The sequence below is a fragment of the Plecotus auritus genome (assembly GCF_963455305.1).
Source record: "Plecotus auritus genome assembly, chromosome: 7".
NCBI classification, from domain to species: domain Eukaryota; kingdom Metazoa; phylum Chordata; class Mammalia; order Chiroptera; family Vespertilionidae; genus Plecotus; species Plecotus auritus.
The window spans coordinates 136373959-136399948 of NC_137774.1; the positions used below are offsets into that span (position 1 = coordinate 136373959).

A 25990-nucleotide genomic window follows, 5' to 3' on the forward strand; every position below is an offset into this window, starting at 1 on the left:
TTAACTTCCTTTTCATAATTTACTGGAACTGGAAAAAAGTATAACAAAATGTATACAATGTAGTAATTGTACAAAACATTAATTTAGCAAGACGATATTGGTTATAGTCACCAAAATGAAGACTCAGCATATTTTTCACTGGTACGTCTATGAAAAGGTCATATAATAAGTCACTGGCTGAAAGGTCGCAACAGAAGCAATTTCAAGTTTACAGACAACTTTCACAACAACACTGCAGAGGCAATCATTCAGAGGCTCTCCATGCTGCCACGGCACTGCTGGAATGTTTCTCAGAGTCCATCTTCTACATGAGCCATCAGTTCTCCAAGACCAACACTTGAAGCATTAGGTGTAATACAAAATAAAGAGTTCTTTATTACTTATACAAAACTTGTACATTAAAAAAATTAAGATCCCACAGCTCTGCTGACCCCCTGAGAAAGCTAAGAGCTTTTGTGGGTCCATCCAAGAGCCCTGTATGAAGTCACCAACCTCCTGGCCACAGGAACACGGCACACTTTCGAGGGCCATTCACACGGTGCCTTCCCTTCACTGGCTCTGAAACCTGACTTCCCCTTGCATTAGGCTCCACAAGCAAGCCAGGATTTCCTGGCAACATGAAAGAACACTATTGTCTCTGGCCTAAGCTTAGAGTGTTTTATCAGTATACAAGTTTTTATTTATTGAACACTTTCAATAAATTCCTAGCATGAGGTTCTATTACAACATATGTAGATTTTATACAATTCTTTACAAGAAACTAGATTTTCAGCTAAATAAATTTGTCCTTTAAGAAATTAAAGTTGATGAACGAAATTGTATTTTTTCTTTCAAACCTATTTTGGACCCTCTGAGTTCTGAGAGGGGTCACAAGAGTTGTATGTTCTTGTTAAACAGTCATCTTTACCTAAGCAGCGATTTCTAACTGGTGTGCTGCAAGAATTTTTAAAACATGCAATACCTGACTACTTAGTCAGGTGCACTGACCTCTTTTCCCTTAAGATTGTCAAATAAAATATTGATAATAGCCAATACAACAATAGACGTCTCATGTGAACAAATCATAATTATACCTTTTTTTGAGTCAGATCCACAAGAGAAGTATTTCTTGGTGTGTCATGGAACTTTAGCAATTAGTTTATGTGTGCCATGAAATAAAAAAGGTTGAAAATCACTAGTCTAATCAAAATTAAGAGCTCTTGTATCTTTAATAAAGACCACAAAATTCTGTTTCTTAAAGCCTTATGTTCAAATATATGTTATAGCCAATCTAGACAAACATTTACATTTCCACAAGAGATCTCTCTGAGCAAATAGCCTGCAGAGATAAATGCAGTGATTTGTTTTCTTGAGAACTATTTAGCACTGCTTAGCACATTATTCTGTAGTTGAAGAATAAGAGTAATTCTTCCCTTGAAGAAAGCAGAATCATGTTGGCTACCCCAAAAGAAATCAGACCAGCACCAAATGAAGTATTAGTTTACAAAAAATAAACTTAGCTCTTATTTCTTAAAGTTCTACAACCCAGGCTTAATAAATTAACTATGAAATCAGGAGTTTTGTCAGCTACAGTATAATTTAAAAACCCATTTTCAACCCTTGGTGATGGGGGGTTTGGGCGGGGAGGGCCAATCTCACTCTGATCACCATGAACTCCATGAATTTCATCAAAAGAAAACACTTTTTTCCAGCGTGTACTCTCTTTCAGAGGTGAGCTGCTGATTATAATATCCATGTAGAGATCTTTCCAAAGAACACAGCATATAAAGCACTAAACTGTCTTCAGAGCTGAGGAAGCTGTATGGAAAGGACCTCAGACCTTTCTGAAAGAGCCAAACACCAAGCAGCCATCTCACCGATCACATCTATTCATCCTCAACAAGACACTGCATTGAGCTTTTTAATTCACAGATTTTATGTTAGTCCATTAGAACCCAACACCCGTATTTCAGTTCAGAACCGTCCGGCTATTTATTCAAGCGGCCTGCTTGGTGCAAGTTCCTTGGAGGTCTTGTAAATTTATCTTTGACCTATGGGAAAAAAGACACAGAGATATACAAAATATCAAGAATGCAGAATTTTAAGTTAAAAATATTGTATCTGAATACTAGGTTTTTATTATTATTTATTTTGTTTATTTTTAATCCTCATCCAAGAATATGTTTATTGGTTTTAGAGAGAGGGGAGGGGAGAGGAGGAGAGAGAGAGAGAAATGTTGATTGGTTGCCTCCTGACCAGGGATTGAACCCGCAATTGGGAATGTACCCTGACCGGGAATTGAACCCACGACCCTTCAGTGCACAGGACGATGCTCCAACTAACTGAGCCACACTAGCCAGGGCTGAATACTAGGTTTTTCTAATGATATTTTGAGTACAGAGAAAACATGTTAAATAAATCTTTAAGTCTTACCTGTTGTGAACCATGTGACTTTTGACAAGATGTCCTGCTGCCAATGCTGCCATCAGTGATAATTCCCCAGCCATTACTGTACCACACACGATTCTGGCAAGCTGCCGGGCATTTTCCCCAGGATTGTCTTTGCATGCTCCTTGAACACCTAGCATCTGCAGTCAGAGAGAGAGAAAAACAGCAGGACTCACCCTTAAAGTCAAGGCAACAATTTCCTACTCAATCAACTAAATAAGGGCTACTACAATGGCAGCAGAATCGAACTAGACTCCACTAAACTTCCAAGATTTACAATGTATACACCATAGTTAACATACATCCACAGCCTGGCTGGCAGTGTACTTACTCAGAGTACATGAACATTTATTTGCCTCTTAATCTACTTTCACAATTTACTAAGCATACGCCTGAACATATACCTACTTGGACTAGGCTGGTGGGAAACAAAAGAATGAAAAAACCAACTAAAATATAGAGGTGAGTCATATGCAGTGTCAGGTAGAAACAGAGAATCTCAGAACTAGACTGAGGTCGCTTCATACCTGCAAACAGGCTTGCTGTGGGAGCAGATTGGTCCCACCACCCACAGTTCCTATTTCTATAGACGGCATGGTACAACTGATATACAAATCTTCATTTGTGGGACCACTTGCTTCCATTAAAGTAATACAGTTTGAACTACCAACATTCTGTGCTGCATCCTGGAAAAAAAAAAAAAGGAAAATTATAAACTTCTCTCACTGAGAACAAAAGAGAAAAGAAGTGGAGGCCGGAGCCCTCACCTGTCCACAGGCAATGTAGATGGCAGTGACAATGTTTGCCGCATGGGCATTGTACCCTCCAATGCTCCCGGCCATGGCGGAGCCCACCAGATTCTTATTAATATTGACATCAATCATAGCTTCCGTAGTAGTCTTTAACACCTAGAAAACAGAGTTGTGCACATTTTACATCTACCCCCAGAAGATTCAGGAGTGTGTTCCCCATATCTACCTTTCTGTACCTCCAGAAAACAAGCAAGTTTAGACATGGTCCCATTTAAGCCCTGTCCTCAATAAAAAGAGTACCAGCTCCTGTGAATGCCATGGACAGATGGGCAAGATATGATAAAATAGTCATCTTTAATGTAAAACATATCCCCATATATTAAACCTAGAATGTTACCATTCCTTTCTCTAATTTTTAATCCAATTAAAGATTAAACTAATAGACTGTTTATCCAATCACTCACTTCTCTGACAACCTTGGCTGGAATGACAGCTTCACAAACAACAGACTTTCCTCTCCCCTCTATCCAGTTTATAGCAGCAGGTTTCTTGTCAGTACAATAGTTACCACTGATTGCCAGGATCTGCATTTCAGGAAAATACTCATGGAGTTTCGAAAGTGCTTTCTCTGTACCCTATTAACAATAACAAAACAAACAAACAAAGAAAAAATTACATTAAAGTGCACAGTTATTTATAGATCAGAGGCTTTATTTGTATCTGATACTAAGTACAGTAACTATAATAATCTTAATTTCTAATACAATAACTATAAAGAAACTGAGCACAAAAGTAATTTCTCAATCAGGTATAGATTCCTAGGTTCTTTCTAGGTATGAAAACGAACTTCTTTGTAGTAATTGATAATTAGAATGTAGATGAGAATATTAAAAAATACTCAATGAGAATATAATACTCATATTCATGTCACTGGGGAGGAAGTTAACCAACCCATGATCAATGTTTAATAAATTCCTTCTTATGGTTATTAAATTATTACCTAAAAGCCCAATTTACTAAACCTGGAAGGAGAGGTCAGACATTAAAGTAAATCTTGTTGTAAATGGAAAGTTGATGGGATTTATATTACATGAAATATAAATAAGAATTCTAATGCTTTCCAATTAAGTGAAATTAATTCAGTTAACTCAAACCTCAATAACCTAATACATACTTGTGGGCAATTAAAAAAATGATTTTTAATTGTGGTAAAATACACATAACACAGAATTTACCACCTTAACTAATTTCAAGTTTACAGTTTAATAGTTTTAAGTATATCCAATTGTTGTACAACCAATCTCCAGCACTCTCTTTATCTTACAAAACTGAAACTCTGTACCCATTAAATAACTCCCATTCTCCTTTCTCCTCAGCCCTTGGCAATCACCATTCCACTTTCTATCTTTATGAATTTTACCAATCTACCTCCTACATGGGAAGCATACAGTACTTATTTTTTATAACCAGAGTATTTCAATTAGCAAGGGAACTTTACGGCTCACCCATACTTAGCATGTCAGAATTTCCTTTCTTTTTAGGGGTGAATAATATTGCATGGCATATACATACCACATTTAGTTTATCCATTCATCCATCAATGGACACTTGGGCTGCTCTGACCCTTTGACCATGTGAATAATGCAGCTATAAACTAGGGTGTACAATTATCTCTTTGAGACCTTTCTTTGAATTATTTTGAATATATACCCAGAAGTGGAATTGCTAGATCATAGTAATTATATTTTTAATTGTTTTAGGAACCTCTGTATACTGTTTATCGGCAATTTTTAAAGGGTATGCATTTAGTCACTATCCATTCTCTTTCCAAATAGTCTTTATAAACAGGTAAACCAAAAAATAAATTTTACTAACTGAACTGACTTTAACATTTTACATTTGTGTCTGGTAAATAACAAATACCAGTAGAATAAAATATAAGCCATACAAAAGCTTCTTGTAAGGAGATAATTAAAATAAATGGACTATATACATGAGATTGGCCTCTTAAACACAAGACTTAAAGTATCCAGAAGAGGTCAACTTTCAAGGTTTATAGGACAAAGTTTTAAAGTGCTAACTCCTAGTTTGCTCACGCCCTCTGAATAGACACAGAATGTGTATAATGCCAAATCTAAATTAAATGTATCAAATACAAACACCACCAATCAATAAATGTCTGATTTATATAATGAGTTACATGAATCAGTATTTACTTTTCAATAAAAATCAGTCAATCACCTAACTCTTTGAGTAAGTAGCACATGTACGTGGTATAATATTCAAAGTACAGGAGGGCGTAAAATAGACAGCGAGGCTGGTCCCACTTCTGTCTCTGAATTCCCCTTTGCTGGGACACTCCTGCAAGTTCTGTTCTAGTCTACCCATGCTCACCTTCGAAATCATGTTCATCCCCATGGCATCACCTGACCTGGACTGGAAACGAATGTAAAGGTTACGCCCAGCCACACTCATATGAAGTTTCTGTAGACGTGCAAACCTGTCAACAAAACAAGCAAGTATTTTTTTTAAGAAGATGGAAGTTATCTTAAAATCTAGTTTTGTTGGTTCATTTTATTTCTAAGAGAAACCCCATGGAAATTACTTATTAATGCATTTTCTTCTTTAAACATACTATATCAACTCTCTCATTCTTATATGCTACAAGAAGGGAGAACTATAGACAATCATTTCATCATAAACTTTAAAAGTCCAAACAAAAACAAGCATATAAGCTTGAACTATAGCAAGGTTATCATTTGTATGATTTATGCTTCATTATAAATTGAATTTTCTGTATTCAAAGAAAATGAATTATACTAATATTTACTTCTATCCTGCTTCCAAAATCATTTTCTCAGGCAATTTTGCCCTAGAGCAAGGCTAAGTCAAAGCTCTTCTAGGGCAAAGTAACAGTCTGATCAAAGTGAGTGTTATCACACAAACTTACCAGCTCCCACTATAGTTTTCTAAGTCACCTCTATGGAGGTATTCATTTGGATTAACATTCTGCTCCTCTACCCCAAACCAAGCATTAATATTATTAATGTTGAATTAATGAATTTAAGGTAGAGATTTTAGATCATTTTAAGCTGGCACTATGCTAACAATTATGTTTAGTGATCAAAGAAGATGGCACTGGTTCTGAAATAAATATAAATGCACTTACACACACACACACACACACACACACACACACACACACACACACCTGCTGGTGCTGTCGAAAGCTTCCTTCATCATTGTGAACCCTTCAGGTGTCTCAAGCCAGGCCTTCACTTCTGCAGAGTCAGAAGCACAGGGAAGACGCACCACTGGGCCACGCGTCATCCCATCTGCAAGGATTCGGCTGCTGGCACCCCCACCAAGCTATGCAGAGTTACAGAAGCACATATTAATTCTGAAAACACTTCTGCTTATCCCAAAAGGTGTCCCTGATTGTCCCCCATCTCTTCCCATCGCATGGCCTAGAGTGTACCCTAAAACAGGCAAATATATAAATGCCAACTTACGCCTATTGCTCTGCAGCCTCTATTAGTGCTGGCCACAAGACAACCTTCTGTTGTTGCCATTGGAACCTGAAATTCTTTTCCATCCAAGCACAGAGGTCCTGCCACTCCAACAGGGATGGGCATATATCCAATAACATTCTCACAACAAGCTCCCATCACCTAAAAGATAAAGTTAGACACCTAGTGAAAATCAGTATTGCAAATATAACACTCTTGTCGTTAATAACTTTCTTCACTTAACCCTTTAGTGTATTTTTTCAACAAAATTTTATTTACTCTTTAAAAAGTCTTTAAGGTACTAAAATATTTGAGTAATGACTATAAAACAGGAAGGATATTTTTAATTTCTATGACCTATATCATAAGCAGAATACAAAATTACAGTAAAATTACTTAAAAAGGAAAATATTGGGGACCCTTTCCCCCTCCCTACTTGGGAGTCCATTCTGTGGGACTCTTTCCCTCTCCCCATGGGGGAGTCTGTACTTGTTCTTCAATAAATCTCCACCTTTGCTATTAAAAAAAAAGGAAAATATTTTATTAAAACTATGTACATATAAAAGACCAGTCAAGAACAAATTAGCCCTAGCTGGTTTGGCTCAGTGGATAGAACCCTGATGGGTTCCAGGTTCGATTCCGGTCAAGGGCACATGCCTGGGTTGTGGGCTTGATCCCCAGTAGGGGACTGCAAGAGGCAGCCAATCAATGATTCTCTCTCATCATTGATGTTTCTCTCTCTCTTCCCCTCTCCCTTCCACTCTGAAATTAATAAAGATATATATATACACACACATATATATGTGACCAAAACTAAAAAGCTAAAGACCAAAGCTATAAAACTAAAAAATTACAAAGCAAACCTTCTCAAATCAAGAAAATAACATACCAAGGAGTAATTATAGTCCCTGTAAGGTAGATACTGGAGAGAAGAAGGCTCTGGAAGTTTTTTGGAAAGCAACTGTCGGCGAATAGATACACCTCGTTCATGGTTTTCCATCAGAGTTTCCAATTTGTAAGCTGGGATATGCTTAGCATTGACTAACTGGATAATCTCAGCATCACTAAGGAATTTTGCACCTTTCTAAAGAAATGAAAAAGTAAAAACGGGAGGGAGTTGAGGGATAGTGATGACAAAAGACTTTGAAGAACTGCACTTCATATTATTCATACTAAATAAACCATTTAATACAAATAATACTCTCAATAGAACTAACACACAAGAGGAGAACCTAAAGGACTATGGAATTCTAAAGATGATAATTTAGGAACAAGTAAGATTATCAAAATGAAAGAAATTTCTTCATAAAAATGTGACAATTAAACAAACACTAAATTTAGCAAGGAAGGTCCACAGGGAAAATATCCATAATTTAAAAATTCTGACACTTACCCTATAAGTTTTTCTAACCCTATATACAGGAGAAGACAGCTGAGATATTGGTATGCATGTTAATAGGAATGAGGGAAAGGAAAGTGGTAAAGAAAACAAACATAACTCTATTCTCACTCATATGTACATAAATTAATGAATGAAGCAGGTATGGCTAGAATACAATATCCCACTAAAGCATGAGTGGACTCATATGGTCATGTGGGTGGGAACCGTGTTAAAATCTCAGAAAGGAAAATAAACTTCCTCATGAGCAACAAGCTTACTTTAAATACAAAAAGCTTTCTTCTATTTTTTGAGGCTCATTTCTACGTTAAACCTTTTCTAGGCCTCACCACACACATGAGAGTACAATAGTTGCTCATCTCTATAATCAGCAGTAATAAAGGAGAAAGACTGCTGACTCTTAAGCCAGTAAATCTTGAACCCATGAACCCAGTTTTAACATTTCCTAGATGTATTACTTTGGGGAATACTTAAACCTCCTGGGGCCTCAGCTTGCTCATCTAAAAACTGGGGATAATTCCACCAATCTCACAGGTTGTGGACCATAAATAAGACCAATACCTATAAACCATGCAATGAGTGCCTAGAACTTAGTAGGTATTTAGTCGCTATAACTTCCTTCCTTCCTTCCTTTACTAAAAAAACTCCTTTTCTTAAGGAAGATACCAAGCTTCGAGTTTATTTTATTTTCCTCACCTCTGCATTCCCAAGTATCTGTAGACATTCTTCATTAGGCCGAGGCTCCTTAGGAAGTTCGATTTCAGGTTCCTGTGTCCTTAGTTCCGGTGAAGTATTGAGCAAGGAGGAATTACCAACCACAAATGTAGCTCTGTTGGAGGTGTCAGTTTCTGCCACTAAGGGTTTTATGACCTCAACTGTTCAAGAGATCAAAAGACATTTCACAATACCAAACATAAGTTTTAAAACTGACTCAACTTCTTGACAAATCAGCATTTTAGGAGTGGAAAATGAAGAGACTAAGAAATTACCTTTTCTTTCTTTGTTTATCCTTGTCTCCTCCTGCACCGCATGGCATTTCTGGTTATTTCTGACCACCATAGGGTCACGTCTACAGCAATCATCTGGGACTTTCTTTTGGGTCACTATAGGAGATGTGATGGGGTTTTTCAATGAAAGTGTAGATTCTGTCTCTGCTTGTTCAAAGAAGATGTACTTAACAGCCAGAAGGAGAGCTAAACTTAGGGTAATAACTTGTTCAATATCCATGCTGATCATTCTAAATAAAAGAAAGCAAATTAAATTACTCAAAAATATAAAGGCATAACCTAAACTTAAGTAGCACAGAGTACCATGATTAATATACAACAAAGTAGGTCTCAGGTAACTTACTTAGAGAGATAAAACTGCCAGAGGGAAACACTTGGTTCAATTCTCTTGGACACATTTTCATCCAATCCTAAAGAAACCTTAGAATTTTCTGCCGTACTGTTTTGAGGAGAAGGATCAGCTATCCAGCGACTGTGAGCATGAACAAGAACCAAGCCTAGAGACTGAAATAAAGTTTTTAAAAAATTATGTATCTTCTACATATCCATCAAACCTAAGCTTCTCATCCTTAGCAACTGAATAACAAGATATACTATCTTCCTTGGCCTCCCCATACAGGAACGAAAAGCCCCAAGCTTGCTACGTGACTAAAGTATTGGCCTCACTAAACTACTGAACACATTCCAAAGAACAGGTTTTCAGTGAGAGATAAGTGGAGGAACTTGAAAAAATCTGTTTAGGGGAGAGACACTAAGAAAGACCAGGAGCCTCTAAAAAATGAGAAACAAGAAAAGGGAAGAGTAAATTCAGTGAAATCCAAAAATTATAGGATAACAAAAGAAGAAAAATAAAACAAAACTGAAAAGCAGAAGATAGTGAAGGGAGAAGAAAGCTATGTAATTACCATAATCATCTTAACCCTCTGAGTAACAGGATTCGGTTTATTTTCTTCTTCTTCTAAAACTCGGGCAAAATGGCTGAGCTGCCAAATTGGATGACCTTCACGGCTTTCCCGAGAAAGCTACAAAGTAAATCAGTGTTACATTAGAAGGTATTAATTTTATTTAGGTGAAGAGATATAATGAGAAGTATTATTCGTCTATTAATGTCGTAGTAAGAACTGCAGTTACCTCTAAAACCAAGGAAACGCAAGCTGGAAAGAAAGTCATGAACACGAAGTAGTTGGCAAGAACTGACATGCAGCCAAAACAGCACATAATTTCAAGTTGACGTACCCCTGAAAAGAGAAAAATTAAATGTACAATTAATGAAGTATGTGTATTTCTGATGCTGTATACATCACAAGGACTCTTCCCATAGTTAGACAAATATATGAAAACTAGAGGCCCGGTGCATGAAATTCATGCAGGGGTGTGTGTGTGTGTGTGTGTGTGTGTGTGTGTGTGTGTGTGTGTCCCACAGCCCAGCCTGCACCCTCTCAAATCTGGAACCCCTCAAGGGATGTCTGACTGTCTGTTCAGGCCCGATCTAAACAGACAGTCGGACATCCCTCTACAATCCAGGACTGCTGGCTCTCAACCACTTGCCTGCCTGATTGCCCCTAACCACTCTACCTGCCAGCCTGCTTGCCCCCAACTGCCCCCCACACAGGCATTCTTGCCCCCAACAGCCGCCCTCTACTGGCCTGCTTGCCCTGAACTGGCCCCCTGCTCACCCCCAACTGCCTCCCCCCCCCGCCGGCCTGATCACCCCCAACTGCTCTCCCCTCCTGGCCTGATCGCCCCTAACCACCTCTGCCTCGGCTCCGCCACCATGGCTTTGTCCGGAAGCATGTCCAGAAGGTCTCCTGGTCTAATCAGCATATTACCCTTTTTATTAGTATAGATTTGTATAGCTATAAATGTCTCCTGACTGGCTTCTCCAACTATAAATCTAATCACTTCTTTTGTCCACTTCTCTGACCTATGTAACAAAACTCATGACCGTACTTTCCACATCAGTTTCCACTGCTTTCCATATAAGTTTCAAATGATTAATCCTTGGTTTCATGGCCTAGTACTAGTTCCTGGCTGATCCTCATCATCTTTTTATATACTTTTGCTTGAACAAAATCATAGGTATGTTTTCACCTAATCAAAAACATTTTTCTTGATTGTGGTGGTGGTTAAATTAGACTATACTTTTGTCAAAAACTCAGAAGTTTAACCAAAAAAACTTTAATGAAGGTACATTAAAAAAAATCATTTAAAAAATATCCTCTTTGCAAAATAAAATTTGTTGAATGACAGATTAATAACTTGAACAAAATTGGCCCTTCAGAAAGTTTTAAGAAATATTACGTTTTTAGAATAAGATGAGGAAGATTAAAAATGGCAGCAGAGTAGGAGGATGCTGCACAGACATGCTCCCAGGAACAAGTTGGAATTACAACTGAAATATGGAAAGGCTTCCTGAATAATCAATGAAAACACACAGGAGAGAACCCTGATATCCAAGGACGGAAGGTGGAGACCGCATAGAGACTGCTAGGAAGAGTAGAGGCGCAAAAGGGCTGGCCTGGTGCCCACAAACAGCAACTGAAGTTTCGAAGAAATATCTCAGCTGTGGGGGGTGCCACTGAGAACTCCGGGATCTAATCCCGAAGCTGGGCTCCCCAGCAGAGAGCACCAAATCTGAGGGTATCCACGTAACATCTAGCTGTGAAAAGCAGTGGGATGCTGTATGCCAGGGAGTGGCAGCTGAAAGTTCGGGCACCCTCTTAAAGGACCAACACACAAAAAAATTCCCCGTGGAGCCACCTACCTTGTGCTCTGGCAGAGGGAGGGTGAAGTGGACTGGAGCTGTGAGAACAGAACCCAGGATTGGGGACCCAGGGTATAGAGCTCAGAAGACAGACACTGGGCTGTCATTCCCTCACACAGCGGAGGACATCTTTCCCACATAGACATCTGCCTTGCCTGGGGGGAAGACAGTCGACACACCCTATTGGAAAACACCTTGCCCTGAGGCTACTTAAGAGATTAAAATAACAATTATCCTCCAGGCAGAAGCAACTGCCCACCCCCCCCCTGTTGAAAAAAACTCACTACACCTGAGGACGACTGCCTGGGGACAATTCAAGTCATTAGTCTGTAGACAGAGGCGGTCTCTGGAGCCTTTGAGTCTTAGCCTGATCCAATGAGTCAGAAACAACCTTTAACACTGTCTTGCACAGTGTTATTGAGAGGTATAGAGGATCTACCTAAAAAAGTCACAAACCCAAGCAGACAACCAAAATGAGGAAACAAAGAAACAACCTCAAAATGAAAGAACAATCGAATTCTCCAGAAGAGATAAACAAAGCAGAGATAAGAAATTTATCTGAAACAGAGTTCAGAGTAATGATGTTAAAAATGCTCAACAAAGAGATCAACTGAAGGACTTGTATGCAGGCATATAAGCATAACCAATGGACACAAGACACTGGGAGGTGAGGTGAAGGCATGTGCCGCGGGGGTAGGGGAGACCGGGGGAAGGTCAATGGGGGAAAAAAAGGAGACATATATACTACTATATGTAATACTTTAAACAATAAAATAAAATTTTAAAAAAATGCTCAACAGATAGCAGCACAATTCACCATAGCTAAGATTTGGAAACAGCCTAAGTGCTCATCAGCAGATGAGTGGATTAAAAACTGTGGCCATCTACACAATGGAATACTACGCTGCGGTAAAAAAGAAGGAATCCTTATCATTCGAAACAGCATGGATGGAACTGGAGAGCATTATGCTAGGTGAAATAAGCCAGTCAGAGAAAGATAAAAATCACATGGTCTCACTCATTTATGGAATATAATGAACAACATAAATTGATGAACAAAAACAGATCCAGAGACAGAGAAGCATGGATCAGACTGTCAAACCTCAGAGGGAAGGTAGGGGAGGGTGGGGGTAAGGGGGAGGGATCAACCAAAGGACCTGTATGCATGCATATAAGCCTAACCAATGGACACAGACAACAGGGGGGTGAGGGCATGAGTGGGGGAAGGGGGGTTGGGGAGGATAATGGGGGGATAAGGACACATATGTAATACCTAAATAAAGAAATTAAAAACAAAAAAAAAATGCTCAACAGTATGAAAAAAGATATAGTAACTGTGAAAAAAGAACAGTCTGAGATAAAAAAATGACATTAACACAAATAAAGAACACATGGGAAGAAATACACAGCAGATTAGGGGAAGCTGAGGATCAAATCAGTGAGTTAGAAGACAGAGTTGAAAATATCACTCAATTAGAGAACCAAAAAGAAAAAGCAAATGAAAAAACCGGAGGACAGCTTCAGGGAGCTGTAGGACAATGTGAAATGTAACAATAGTAGAATAGCAGGTGTTCCAGAAAAGGCAGAAAGGGAGAAAGGAACAGAGAAGGTGTTTGAAGAAATAATGGTAGAAAACTTCCCTAACGTGGTAAAGGAAAAAGTCACACAAGTTCAGGAGGCACAGAGAACCCCAAACAAGAAGAACCCAAACAGACCCACACCCAGACACATCATAATTAAAATGCCAAAAATTAAAGACAGAGAGAATCTTAAAGGCAGCAAGAGAAAAGAAAACTGTTACCTACAAAGGAGTTTCCATAAGACTGACACCTGACTTCTCATCAGAAATTCTACAGGCCAGAAGGGAATGGCATGAAGTACTCAAGGTAAAGGAAAGCAAGGATCTAAGAGACCAAGATCACTATATCCAGCAAGGCTATCATTCAAAATAGATGGTCAAATAAAGAGCTTCCTAGACAAAAAAAAAAAAAAAAAAAAAAAAAGGCTAAAGGAGTTCATCACCACCAAACCAGCATTACAAGAAATGCTAAAGGGATTGCTATAAGGGATTGCTGAGAAGAAGAAACAGAGAGAGAAACCTAGCCAAACAGAATTAAAATTGCTATAAATAAGTACCTCTCAATAATAATCCTAAATGTAAGTAATTAAATGCTCCAATCAAAAGGTGTAGGGTAGCTGAATATATACAAAAACATGACCCAACTATATGCTGCCTACAAGAGACCCACCTCAAAACAAAAGACACACACAGGATGAAAGTGAAGGGATGGAAAAAATTTTTCCATGCAAATGGAAAAAAAAAATAAAGCTGGAGTAGCAATACTCACATCCGACAAAATAGACTTTAAAAGCATCATGCTAAGCGAAATAACCCAGTTGGAGAAAGATAAATATCATATAATCTCACTTATTTGTGGAATATAATGAACAACATAAACTGATAAACAAAAATAGAGCCAGAGGGAAAAAAAATATTCTAGAATATAATAGAATCCTGTTATTTGCAGATTTTTAATATTTCCTACAACTTTTGTGATATCATACTATGTTAGTACAGTACTTAAAATCCTTTTATTCTTGAAATATTAATGTTTATTGCATGTAATATTATATGTAAGATGATTTTTCTTGAATTGGTGTTTACTGCATGTAACATATTTAAAATTGTTTTTCTTGAGATATTAATGTTTATTGCATGTAACATTATTATATTTAAGTTCGTTTTTCTTGAAATATCAAGGTTTATTGCATGTAACATTATATTTAAAATCATTTTGCTTAAAATAAAAAAGCTAAAAAAAAAAAAAAAGAAATATTATATTTTACCGAGTGAAGAGACCTTAACTAATAACAACAACTTACTAGTCTCAAAACTTAATTTGCCCTGGCTGGTGTGGCTAGATGATTGGAGCTTCAGACTGTGCACCGAAAGGTCACGGGGTCAATTTCTGGTCAAGGGCTGGTACCTGGGTTTCTCCCTAGCTCCGGTCGGGTTGTGAGGCAACAGATGGATGTGTCTCTCTTACATCAATATCTCTCTTTCTCTCTCTCTCTCTCCCCTCCTCCCCCCGACCCCCCTCCACTCTGAAAAGCAATGGAAAAAAATATCCTCAGGTGAGGATTAACAAAAAAACAACTTAGATAACTTATTTCTGAAAGAATGAAGCCCCTTAATAAGGGCACTAAGTTATTAGGAAATATATGATAATAGGAGTTAACTACATGTGGCCTACATGAGAAAATTATTCAATGATTTAGAAAACCTCCACAACAGCATGATATATTCATTCTGGCAAAATTCCAAGCCAGACCATAATTTTTGTCCTTTATAACAGAGTCCTGTGTTTGATATTTAACATCTAATGCTCTCCTCTCCAACTGAGATATACTACATACTGTCTAAATCTTCTTACCATCCTTTACCACGTTAGGGAAGTTTTGACTTACCTCTATCTAACACCTGACTTAAAAAAATATTCTTAATTTATTGATTGATTTTAGAGAGAAATGAAGGGAGAAAGAAACATCAATTTGTTTTTCCACTTGTTTATATATTCATTGGTTGCTTCTTATATGTGCCCTGACTGGAGATCAAACCCATAACAGCTTGGCATATCAGGAAGACGCTCTAACCAATTGAGCTATCTGGCCAGGGCCGACAACTCCTGACTCTTGTACTATCTCTACAAGACAATAAAACATAAGGAACCAAGTCACTAGTATAAGCTACAGCAGGGTCTGGAAGGTGCTTTCCAGAAAAGCCTTCCAATACAAACAAAACCAAGAACAAAAGCACCACAGACAAAGTCATCGAAAGGAAGGTGCACTGAAATAGATGGCAAGAGTGAAAAATAAATCAGTAACCTGCTGCTAAGTTTATATTAAAACTAAAAGAGAGGTCAAATATACCCACATATTCATACAATCAAAAATTTTTAAGAGTGATATCAGACTTTTAAAAGTCAGGATTTAAGAATAACCCAATGCAATCTAAGATGTTCTTTTTTTCCTCTTTATTAAAAACTTATTTTGAACTATATTAAAAATTGATTGCTTACAAACCTGACATGGTACCAACTCCAATCACAAGACATTCTACAAGAGCATCAAGGGTGAATGTGGGGCCTAAAATTGCCATTCCACGAGCAATATTTTCCCTTACTTCATCCTACAACAAAGACCAAACATATCAATGAGGGTAAGACCCAAAATAACTTAAAAAAATGTTACAGAGCATGCTAGGGCTTCCACTGAAATATAACTTATTTGCAAAGAATAAAATATACAATATGATACAACTAATAGGCATTCTAAATGCAAAGTACACTAATAATACAGTGGACTAAAAACAAACAAAAAACATATATAGTGCCCTGCTTTCCCTTTCCACTGAACAAGGTATTTCTAGTAAGTTTCCTGAGAAGCGGTGCATTAATCCTGCCATTTAAATCTCACATAATTAAATTTTATAACATTTTATATTTTGGCTACCATTGACAGAAGTTCTTAGTTGCAAAATTTTAGAGACCATGTTAGTATTATAAAACCTAAATCATATCCTTGCTCAAATGATCATAACTATTCCTCAAATTACAAAATCAAGGCAGAAATACATGCCCTTTTTTTTTTTAGTACATGCTATTTTATACCTCTAATGAAAGATTATTAAAATGTTAAGATTCTTTAAAGTGACTAATAGACACCAAGAGAAAACTTTAGGTAGGAAATAATGCTAGTTTTCAAAATGTTTAGAAATAAGCCCTAACCGGTTTGGCTCAGTGGATAAAGTCGGCCTGCGGACTGAAGAGTCCCAGGTTCGATTCCGGTCAAGGGCATGTACCTCGGTTGTGGGCACATCCCCAGTAGGGGGTATGGAGGAGGCAGCTGATGTTTCTCTCTCATTGATGTTTCTAACTCTCTATTTCTCTCCCTTCCTCTCTGTAAAAAAAATCAATAAAATATATTTTTTTAAAAAAATTAGAAATAAATCTACTCTGAGACTCTCTTCCATAGTCCTATCCTGTATTTTATTAGGTAAGTACTCCTACTTATCCAAAAGTCCAAAATATAACTTTAATTTCTGAAACCTTCAAAAAGGAAAATGGGGACGATTCCAAATTCCAGAAGCTATGGAATTATAATTGAGTTGTTAGATAAATGGGTCCATTATTAGGGCACTTAAGAAGACCAGTCTTAGGACTTGATAATTAAACTTACAATTGTAGATAATTCCTAAATCTTGAACTATGAAGAAACTCTATTAACCCTTCCACTGTTATTTGATTAACAATCCACTGTTTAATGTAAAATCCTTCCTATTAATGTAAACAAACTAAAAAAAAGGAATACTATTAACATTTGTGACTTATAAATAATACTTACCTGTGAGTTGGAACTCAGGGCAAACTTTGCTAGTGCACTTGCTCTGGAAAGGTCAATCAAAAGTAGGAAAAAGGGCAAAGCTTCACTGGAAAAAAGAAACCCAGATAATGAGGTACATTTAACAGAGGAAAAAATATGGCTTAAAAAATTCTTTCTAAAACAAAACTTTCCCCCCCCCTTACATTGTATGATCCTATATGTACTTTTTTTGCAAAACAAAAAGTATATACCCTATACTCCTTTGACAAAACTAAACATTTTAGTTATTCAAAACATTTGTTAAAAATGTAAATATATTTATACAGAAATACCTTTTGCTAATTTTATACCAAATATCATCCTTAGTAAACAATGTCCTTGATTTAGCATGGGGGGAAAAAAAGAATATAATTTTCTTTTATTTATCATTACTTGTGGAAGGATAAACTAAACCTTACTGGAGAGTAAATTTGCAAAAGGTAGCACTCAAAAGTACTTAAAACTTACACAGCCACTATCGCATTCCTAAGAATGTATCCTAAGAAAATGACCATGAATATAAACAAAAATTTAGCTTCAAACACATTCAACAGTGTTTTTATTAATGAAAAAAATTAAATAACCTAACAATCCAGCCATACAGGGATAAGTAAATAAACTGCAATGTATTTATACAGAGGAATACTAGACAGACACTACAAATAATTTAGTTTAGTATTAAGAACTTGCAAAGATGTTGATAAACTATTTAGTAGTCATTAAGTTATAAAGCAGTATATATAGTACTAGAGGCCCAATGCACGAAATTCGTGCAAGGGGGTTGGCCCTCGTAGCCACAGCTGCTTGCCTCGGCCCTCGCAGTCCTGGCTTCGTCCAGAAGGTCATTCGGCTGTCCAGTCTAATTAGCATATTATGTTTTTATTATTATAGATGATCTCAGAAGTTTTCTTTAAGTATTAAAAAAAGTGGCAAAGGATATATACCAAAATGTTAACAAGTTTTAAAAATATCTAAAAGACTGCATGTAAACTTTCCTTGTATTTTCTAAAACTTCTGAAAATTTATATATTACAACTTTAGAAGTTCTTACTATATTTTGAAAAAATATGAAATATATAAAATATTTTCAAAAAAGTATATTTATGCATTAAATACTTACTTCAAGCCTGTCAATTCTTTATCTAAGAAATGAATGACAACTGTACTGAATACAAAACTTGAGAAAATTGTGAAGAGGCCAGCAATACCTAAAATGACAAAATTCAATAAACTGAAAAATTTCATCCTTTATTACACACAAGAAAAACATACAGACTTATCAATATTCTGAAAGAATTATTATTTTTCTCCAGATTATTAAGGTCTTAAATACTAGAATGTCTAACTCCCAATAAAAAGAAAGTAAACTATTAAATGCATGCAGCACACATTAAGCAATACACACATTTCCATACACATGATTTGAACAACCAGGTGTATTTCCACAGCAAGTAAAAAAATCTGATGGCACACAAAGAAGTTAAATGTATAAAATGATTACCCAAAATATATTTTGATCCAAGTTGACGTAAATTCTGAAACTGGAAGTAAATATACAGGATTGCTATGCATCGTGTTATTGTCAGAATTATAATGTCACTGCTCAAAACATCCTATTGGGAGAGACCAAAAAAAAAAAAAAATCATAATAGCTATAGCTTTTAAAATAAGCAATCAAAAATAAGAATTTTTATTTTGTATGCATCATTCATGTACATATTATGATAAAATATCATTCGTTTACATATTATGATAATATAAGTGTAGGCACAGTACAAGTCAAATAAAAATATTAAATATACAAATCAAAAATTAAATCTGCCCCAAATGGTTTGGCTCAGTGGATAGACCGTAGGCCTGCAGACAGAAGGGTCCCTGGCTGTGGGCTGGATCCCCAGTAGGAGGCATGCAGGAGGTAGCCAATCAATGATTCTCTTTCATCACTGTTTCTATCTTTCTCCCTCTCCTTTCCTCTCTGAAATCAATAAAAATATTTTTTTTAAAAATTAAATCCAATTTTTAAATAGCAATCTACTGTTAAAGCCAAACAACCACCATTAGTCAGTTAAAAAAGCTATATTTCTCAAGTAGAGTCAATTATATTCATTTGTGTAGAGAAAGGCAAAAGAGTGTTTCTAGTACATTTTCATACTACGTAAGTAAATGAAAAGTTGAGGTTAAGTTCATAAATAATAAAATATTTTACTCGACTTTTTTGATTGTATGGTCTCTAAAAGAAGATAAGATACTCTTTAGAAGTTGAAAGTGTAATTTTCTTGAGCCAATAATGAATTAATTTTACAAACCTCTTCAAACTTTGGACACTCATAATTCCAACCACAGATCTTATCGTTGCCGGTAAACATGTTCATGGACATCATACAGATGGTCAGTGTCACTGTCCCTACTATGACTTCCCAGGGATGGGAGGCCACAAAGAGGCCATGCATTCGGAAAAGTCTTGACAACATTGTAGCTACAGAATACTTGGATCCTGAAAGGAATAGCAAGTATGAATAATTAGTATACAGCTGACTGTATTTTTAGGAAAAAAATGTTATAAACCCTGCTATTGTATGCACAGTATCTTGTACATTTGAATAACACTATTTGATAGTGCTCCTTATAATTTTGGAAAATAGTTATAAAAATCAAAATAAATGACTGTTATTACTTCTTTACTCGCAACACTTATATCCTCTATTATTCACTAGCAACCAACTTAAGAACAGCTATTTCTTATAATTGTATGAATTCAGGCATTTAAGATAAAAACAAATATCTCAGCCCTTGATATTATCTGAGCCAAGGAGGAGAGCAATAAAGCAGAAAACAAAGTGAGAAACAACTATTCATATTTATTTTCTAATTACCCTGATGTAAAATGCATGTAAGCACACTCTTCATTCTCCACATTCTGGTTATGCAAAAGGTAAAAATACTAAAGAATCTCCTCCTTGAGTGTCCTGTAAATGATCTTAGTTTAAAACCCCTCAAGGAAGGGGCCATTACACTTTAACATTCCATCTAACATATAGCATAATGTCACTAGCCAAATGATGTTTAGCTTCCTAATGTTGTCATTACCAGAGAAAAGTCTTTTCCCAAACCAAACTTTTATAGCTAATCAAAATGCTACATTACTGAAAGAAGAGGATGGCCAACCAAAGTATGTGTTTATATCATTCAAAAATGATATAAATGATTAATAATGTCCAATACTTTTAGGCCAGTTCCCTGGGACCCTTCTGTCCACATAACATAGAGGTAATTTTGATCTAACCCTACCATGACTAAACTTCCCCATGTTTGCTGGCTAAATAACAATTTAGATATTCTGATTTTTTTAAAAAAAAAACTAAGTCATTGAACTCTAATATAGGAACTTGCAAGTCTTACTTCTTACTCTAAAATTAATGCTATGATACAGAATATTAACTACTCATAAAAATCCATTAAAATTAAGATGTAAAATACAAGCTGATTGACACTAGCAAAAATTCAAATGAATATCACACTTATGGTGATAACTAAGAGAATGATTCATTCATTGAAGACAGAAAATAAAAAGGCAAAAAACTAAGGTAAAGAAAGCATTCGTGCCCTGACTGGTTTGGCTCAGTGGGTAGAGTGTCGGCCTGCGGACTCAAGGGTCCCAGGTTCGATTCCAGTCAAGGGCATGTAGCTTGGTTGCGGGCACATCCCCAGTAGGGGGTGTGCAGGAGGCAGCTGATTGATGTTTCTCTCTCATGGATGTTTCTAACTCTCTCTCCCTCTCCCTTCCTCTCTGTAAAAACATCAATAAAATATATTTTAAAAAAAAGAAAGCAGCCGAAACCGGTTTGGCTCAGTGGATAGAGCGTCGGCCTGCGGACTGAAGGGTCCCGGGTTCGATTCCGGTCAAGGGCATGTACCTTGGTTGCGGGCACATCCCCAGTGGGAGGTGTGCAGGAGGCAGCTGATCGATGTTTCTCTCTCATCAATGTTTCTAGCTCTCTATCCCTCTCCCTTTCTCTCTGTAAAATATCAATAAAATATATTAAAAAAAAAAGAAAGAAAGAAAGCATTCGTGTATATATATATATAAAGGGATCAAATCTATCTAAAGAAAGCAAACCTGCTGAAACCGGTTTGGCTCAGTGGATAGAGCGTCGGCCTGCGGACTGAAAGGTCCCAGGTTCGATTCCGGTCAAGGGCACGTACCTTGGTTGCGGGCACATCCCCAGTAGGAGGTGTGCAGGAGGCAGCTGATCGATGTTTCTCTCTCATCGATGTTTCTAGCTCTCTATCCCTGTCCTCTCTCTTCCTCTCTATAAAAAATTAATAAAATATATTTTTTAAAAAAAAAGAAAGAAAGCAAACCAAACATCTCTCACTGCATTCCTCTATATTCTTTACAAAGCAACCATACGTGGTTTTCAAAGTACAAGTCACTGGATCAATTAAATTATGAAATCAATTTTGAATCAGAAAAAAAGTACATTTTTAAAATAAAATAAAATAGAAAAAAATAACTGTGGGTAGGAAATACAGTATGGGTAGGCATTACTACTTGAAACTTTCTGTTTCATGAAACTATACATACATGACTATGTGTACTGGCTTCTAACATTACATGTATTTTGTACTGTGGGTCTCCATTTTAAAAAGCTGTCAGTCACTAAGAAATATAAATGTGTCATGCATCTGCCTGTGTTTATTCATGTTTTTCAACCTTCTCCCCTGTCTTAACTCATTTTAGCCTTAGCACTTGTACTCATATATAGCAGTTGCTCAACAAATATCTGCTTAATTAAAAATAAATTCTTACACTACAGTAGCATATATTTTATTGACACATCTTGAAACAGACAAAGATTAAATTTTTTTAGTCACCAAGATCTGAATATAATCCCCCACCATTCTTGGCCCCCAGTCAAAGACTGAATGAAGAGTATTCAGGGAATATATTACAGGGAGATGAGGTGGGGAATGAGGCTACATTTTATATACTATTGTGGAAAATGAACAGTAACATAAATACTTTCTATTAAATTAGCAGGGAACTGGCCTTAAAGTATTGGAGATTATTAATCATATCTTAGATTTGAACCCTACTTCATTACAACCAAAAGTCTCACAAGAGACTTCGTTTTTCATGATGATCTTCTATCACATAACTTCTTTCTTAAAAAAACAAAACAAAACAAAAACACACCTGCAAACCAATCTAAAAAATCAAGGGGAGTCAAAACTAGGTTAAAATGATTTGTTAACACTTCCTCTCCAAAAACCCTCCAATTTAGGTTAATCCCTATCAAGTCAACATATCCTTCACTATTAAAAAGTTAATTTAGTTGAATTAAAATCTGAGCTACTAGCAGGAAGGCACCCCAATTTGATCACAAATTAGTTTAGCATTATTAACCTATAATTATATATTCAGCACATTATATTTTCCCTCAAAAAGATTTCATGGTAGCACTGTCAATTCTGTGACATTTCTTTCCTGGGTGTAAAGTCATCTTTGCAACATTCAGGAAAAGAATTACACATGATCTCTTAAACCATACCCAAACACAAAGAACCTGACCTATTTGGAAATACAAACTGAGTAATGGAATATACAAAGGTGTGTCAAAAGTAACCATAACTGTAAACTCATTTCTCATGAGCACCCTCCCCATTTCTCTGTGATTATGCAAAGCATTTAAATGCCATGGAATCCAATCTTCCACCTTCATCAGCAGTTGCAAATGGCACCAGCAGGCTACAGGTCGGCTCATGCAAATTCAATAGGCAGTATTTATGCCATGCTGCAATAAAAATAAAATTTACTTTAAAAATCAAGTTAAAAAGGCAATGTATGCCTTGCTTATTCGGACTGAAGTGTGATACAAACATTTCACAAGGTTTTTCAAAAGCATGGATAATTTAAAATTCAATGGAATCCTCCAGCTCTACTCCAGTATGCTACAGAAACCACCTACAATGGCCAATTGCAGAAAAGGATGCTTTGGCATCCTGCCCTAATTCCTTCCTCCCCCTCAGCACTCCACCTGTGCTACACATTCCAGTATTTGATTATACTAGCTTACACTGCTCTCAAATTAATTGCTGTGTATGTTGTTTCTTTGAAGGTAAGTACTATGTCTTATTCTCAGACATTTTTAATTCCAACAGGATCTAGCATTCAACCTAGTATCCTAGGGAAAAAAATAATTTTTTGCACTGGAAATCAAGAAGCATGGATTCTACACTCAATTCTAGTATATGCTACCTGCTTGTAAGTCACATCTCTTTTTTTATTCACTTATAAAGCTAAAGCTCCACAGTTTTGACAAAGTATTAAGTGAAACTATATGAAACTGTTATTTTTGTAGGTAAAAAAGTCAAATTTCAAATATCAGCAATTTCATATGGATCAACCTAAAGGATATCGATATGCAGGGTGGGGCAAAAGTAGATTTACAGTTGTGAATGTGTGAAACAGAGCTTATTCTTATATTTTTATTAATTATTGTGTTATTTTTACATACGAACAACAGTAAACCTACTTTTGTCCCATCCTGTATATCTGATTACCCATGGACTATAAACTGGATCATACAATAAAAAGAGCACAAACATCCAAACACACACTTTATCTTGAAATGCTCGTGGCACACGCGAGTTTTCATGTTAATGGTGTAATCTTTGCACAATTTCTTTAAACCTTCATGTTACTAGTTCCCATTTTTCCTCACTGGCAAGTTTATCATAAATTTTGAAAAGACATTACAACCAAGCAGGTCCTTGAAATCCAATCTATTCATCCCCAGTGTACACTCCAGGCCTTTGCTAGATCACCTCTAAATCATAAAATGTCTTTCATTGCATGGAGTGAAAAATAAATTCACGAGCCAACAAAAAATACATTTTCTACATCGTGAGATGCTGACATTATGCACGACTATTTAGCATGGCCTGGAAACAATGTTTCCTATAACTTTTCAGCACCAAATCTAAAAAAGCATGTCCTCAAGCCCTGGAATATTTCAATACACCATATAAGATGGAGTACACATCAACCTTCTCCTACCGCAGAAATTTGACTGTTCGATATTTGAACCTCCAAGGTAGGTTTTTCCTAACTAAAGCCAAATAATTCCGCAAAACCTAAAGGTTTGGACTAAAGGACATCGGCAATAAGGAGTCTAGGCCCCTTACAAAAAATAAAAATAAGAAAGAAAAAAGAAGAATCCTTTAAGTCCTTGGGTGACTCCTTACATTGGGTTCCGCATCTTCAACCCGGTTCTCCTGGCAATAACCGAACACATCTATGCAGATCCACAGTTTTTTCACGGCTGAGTTAGTGGCATCATTTATCGATATCAGCCACATCCCTTAGGAAGGTGCTGACGAACAGCACCGCCTGGGCGTGGACGCCTGCACCGGATGGACCTTCCAGCGCTCACTCCGCGAGCTGCGGGCCGGGCCGTCCCCCAACCCCCCAACATTTCTCGAATCGAGGGGCTTTGAAGGTCACCCTCCTAGCACGCTTTCATCTCAATGATCGAGACAGCGCAGCCAGCACCGCCTAGATCGAACAGGGCCGGCCAGCCGCCGTCCACCGCCCTTCGCTCAGGCCCAGCCTGGCTCCCGGGCTCCCCCGGCATAGGTGTCGGGGCCGCCGTCGGCCGCGCCTCAAGGACATCGAAGTCCGCGAGGGACAGGGCTGCCAACCCCGCAAAGCCACCCCCGCAGCTTCGTCTGGTCCGCAGGAGATGCCACCTGCCCCTTCCCAAGGCCTAGCGGAGCTCGAAAATTGCCACCAACAAAACCCGAAAGCCACCCCCCAGCCACTGCTACCCCGCTCCCCGCCGTCCCGATTCCCCTTCGCGGCCACCGCCGCCTCACCTCCTGATCTCACTAGAGGTCACCGAACCCCGCGACCGGCGCTCCGCCTGTCTCCAGTCAACGGAGACTGGGAGCGGAAGGAACCTTCAGCTTACGCACGCTCGGAGCCCTCCGAGCCTGCGGCCAATGAGAAAGGATCGTCCGATCGTCTAGCCAATCATCTGGGGGCTGCTCGGCCTGGTGGCGCTGCGTCACGAACGGTCGCCTTAACAACCGCCCACAGCTCTCATCCTTGGTGAGAACGGGCACCGCACCATCTCTCACCATGGCTCGGCCAACCAATAGCGAGTCGAGTTCCAGCACTGGGGCTTGTCCATTGGTCAAAGGGCCATGGGGGCGCAAACCTCGAAGCTGCCTTGGCGAAGACGGGTGGAGTGAGTATTCTACGACCCAGAAGCTGACCTGTGTCACCCTGGCAATGAGGGTACTATGAGAAGCGGATTGTGAAGCTAGATTAATCCAGGTTGAGGATATAAAGCTCAATTACTTAGAGGAGAGAGATGGAGGGAAGTGGAGGTGGCCCTGAAAAAGGGAATATAAAAAGGGGAAGATGGCAGCGAGGTGCAACCAAACCTCAGGCTAACTAATATCCAAAACCTAAACCAACACCTGACTGTGTCTTGCCCATTAGTGTAAATGACTCCAGTCACTGACTGGTCTCTCAGCCTCTCTCTCTCTCTCTCTCTCTCTCTCTCTCTCTCTCTCTCTCTCTCTCTCTCTCCCACCTCCCATTCTCCCCCCCGCCCCCCCCCCCCCACATCCTTTCCTCTTTCTGAAATTAAAAACAAAACATTAAACCAGACAATTAGAGTTTCATTATTGCTTGCTTTTAA

General features: G+C 37.7%; 1 protein-coding gene across 2 annotated transcripts; it reads right to left on the reverse strand.

The window, feature by feature from the left end:
• HMGCR (3-hydroxy-3-methylglutaryl-CoA reductase) lies at window positions 1-25282 on the reverse strand. Of its 2 annotated transcripts, XM_080677215.1 has the most exons (21): window positions 25158-25267; window positions 22997-23074; window positions 19586-19773; window positions 18781-18892; window positions 18400-18487; window positions 17262-17346; window positions 15942-16047; window positions 10226-10332; window positions 10000-10116; window positions 9438-9598; window positions 9077-9324; window positions 8784-8962; window positions 7578-7772; window positions 6692-6850; window positions 6391-6548; window positions 5574-5679; window positions 3644-3814; window positions 3195-3335; window positions 2955-3113; window positions 2413-2567; window positions 1-2030 (listed from the first exon to the last, which is right to left on the reverse strand). In XM_080677215.1, exons 3-21 carry the CDS (start codon window positions 19748-19750, stop codon window positions 1976-1978), a joined length of 2667 nt encoding a protein of 888 aa, XP_080533341.1. In that variant the 5' UTR covers window positions 19751-19773; window positions 22997-23074; window positions 25158-25267; the 3' UTR covers window positions 1-1975. The 2 variants fall into 2 exon arrangements, with proteins under 2 accessions (XP_080533341.1, XP_080533340.1); XM_080677214.1 differs by lacking the exon at window positions 22997-23074 and having other exon boundaries at window positions 25158-25282.
• Window positions 25283-25990: the final 708 nt, after the last annotated feature.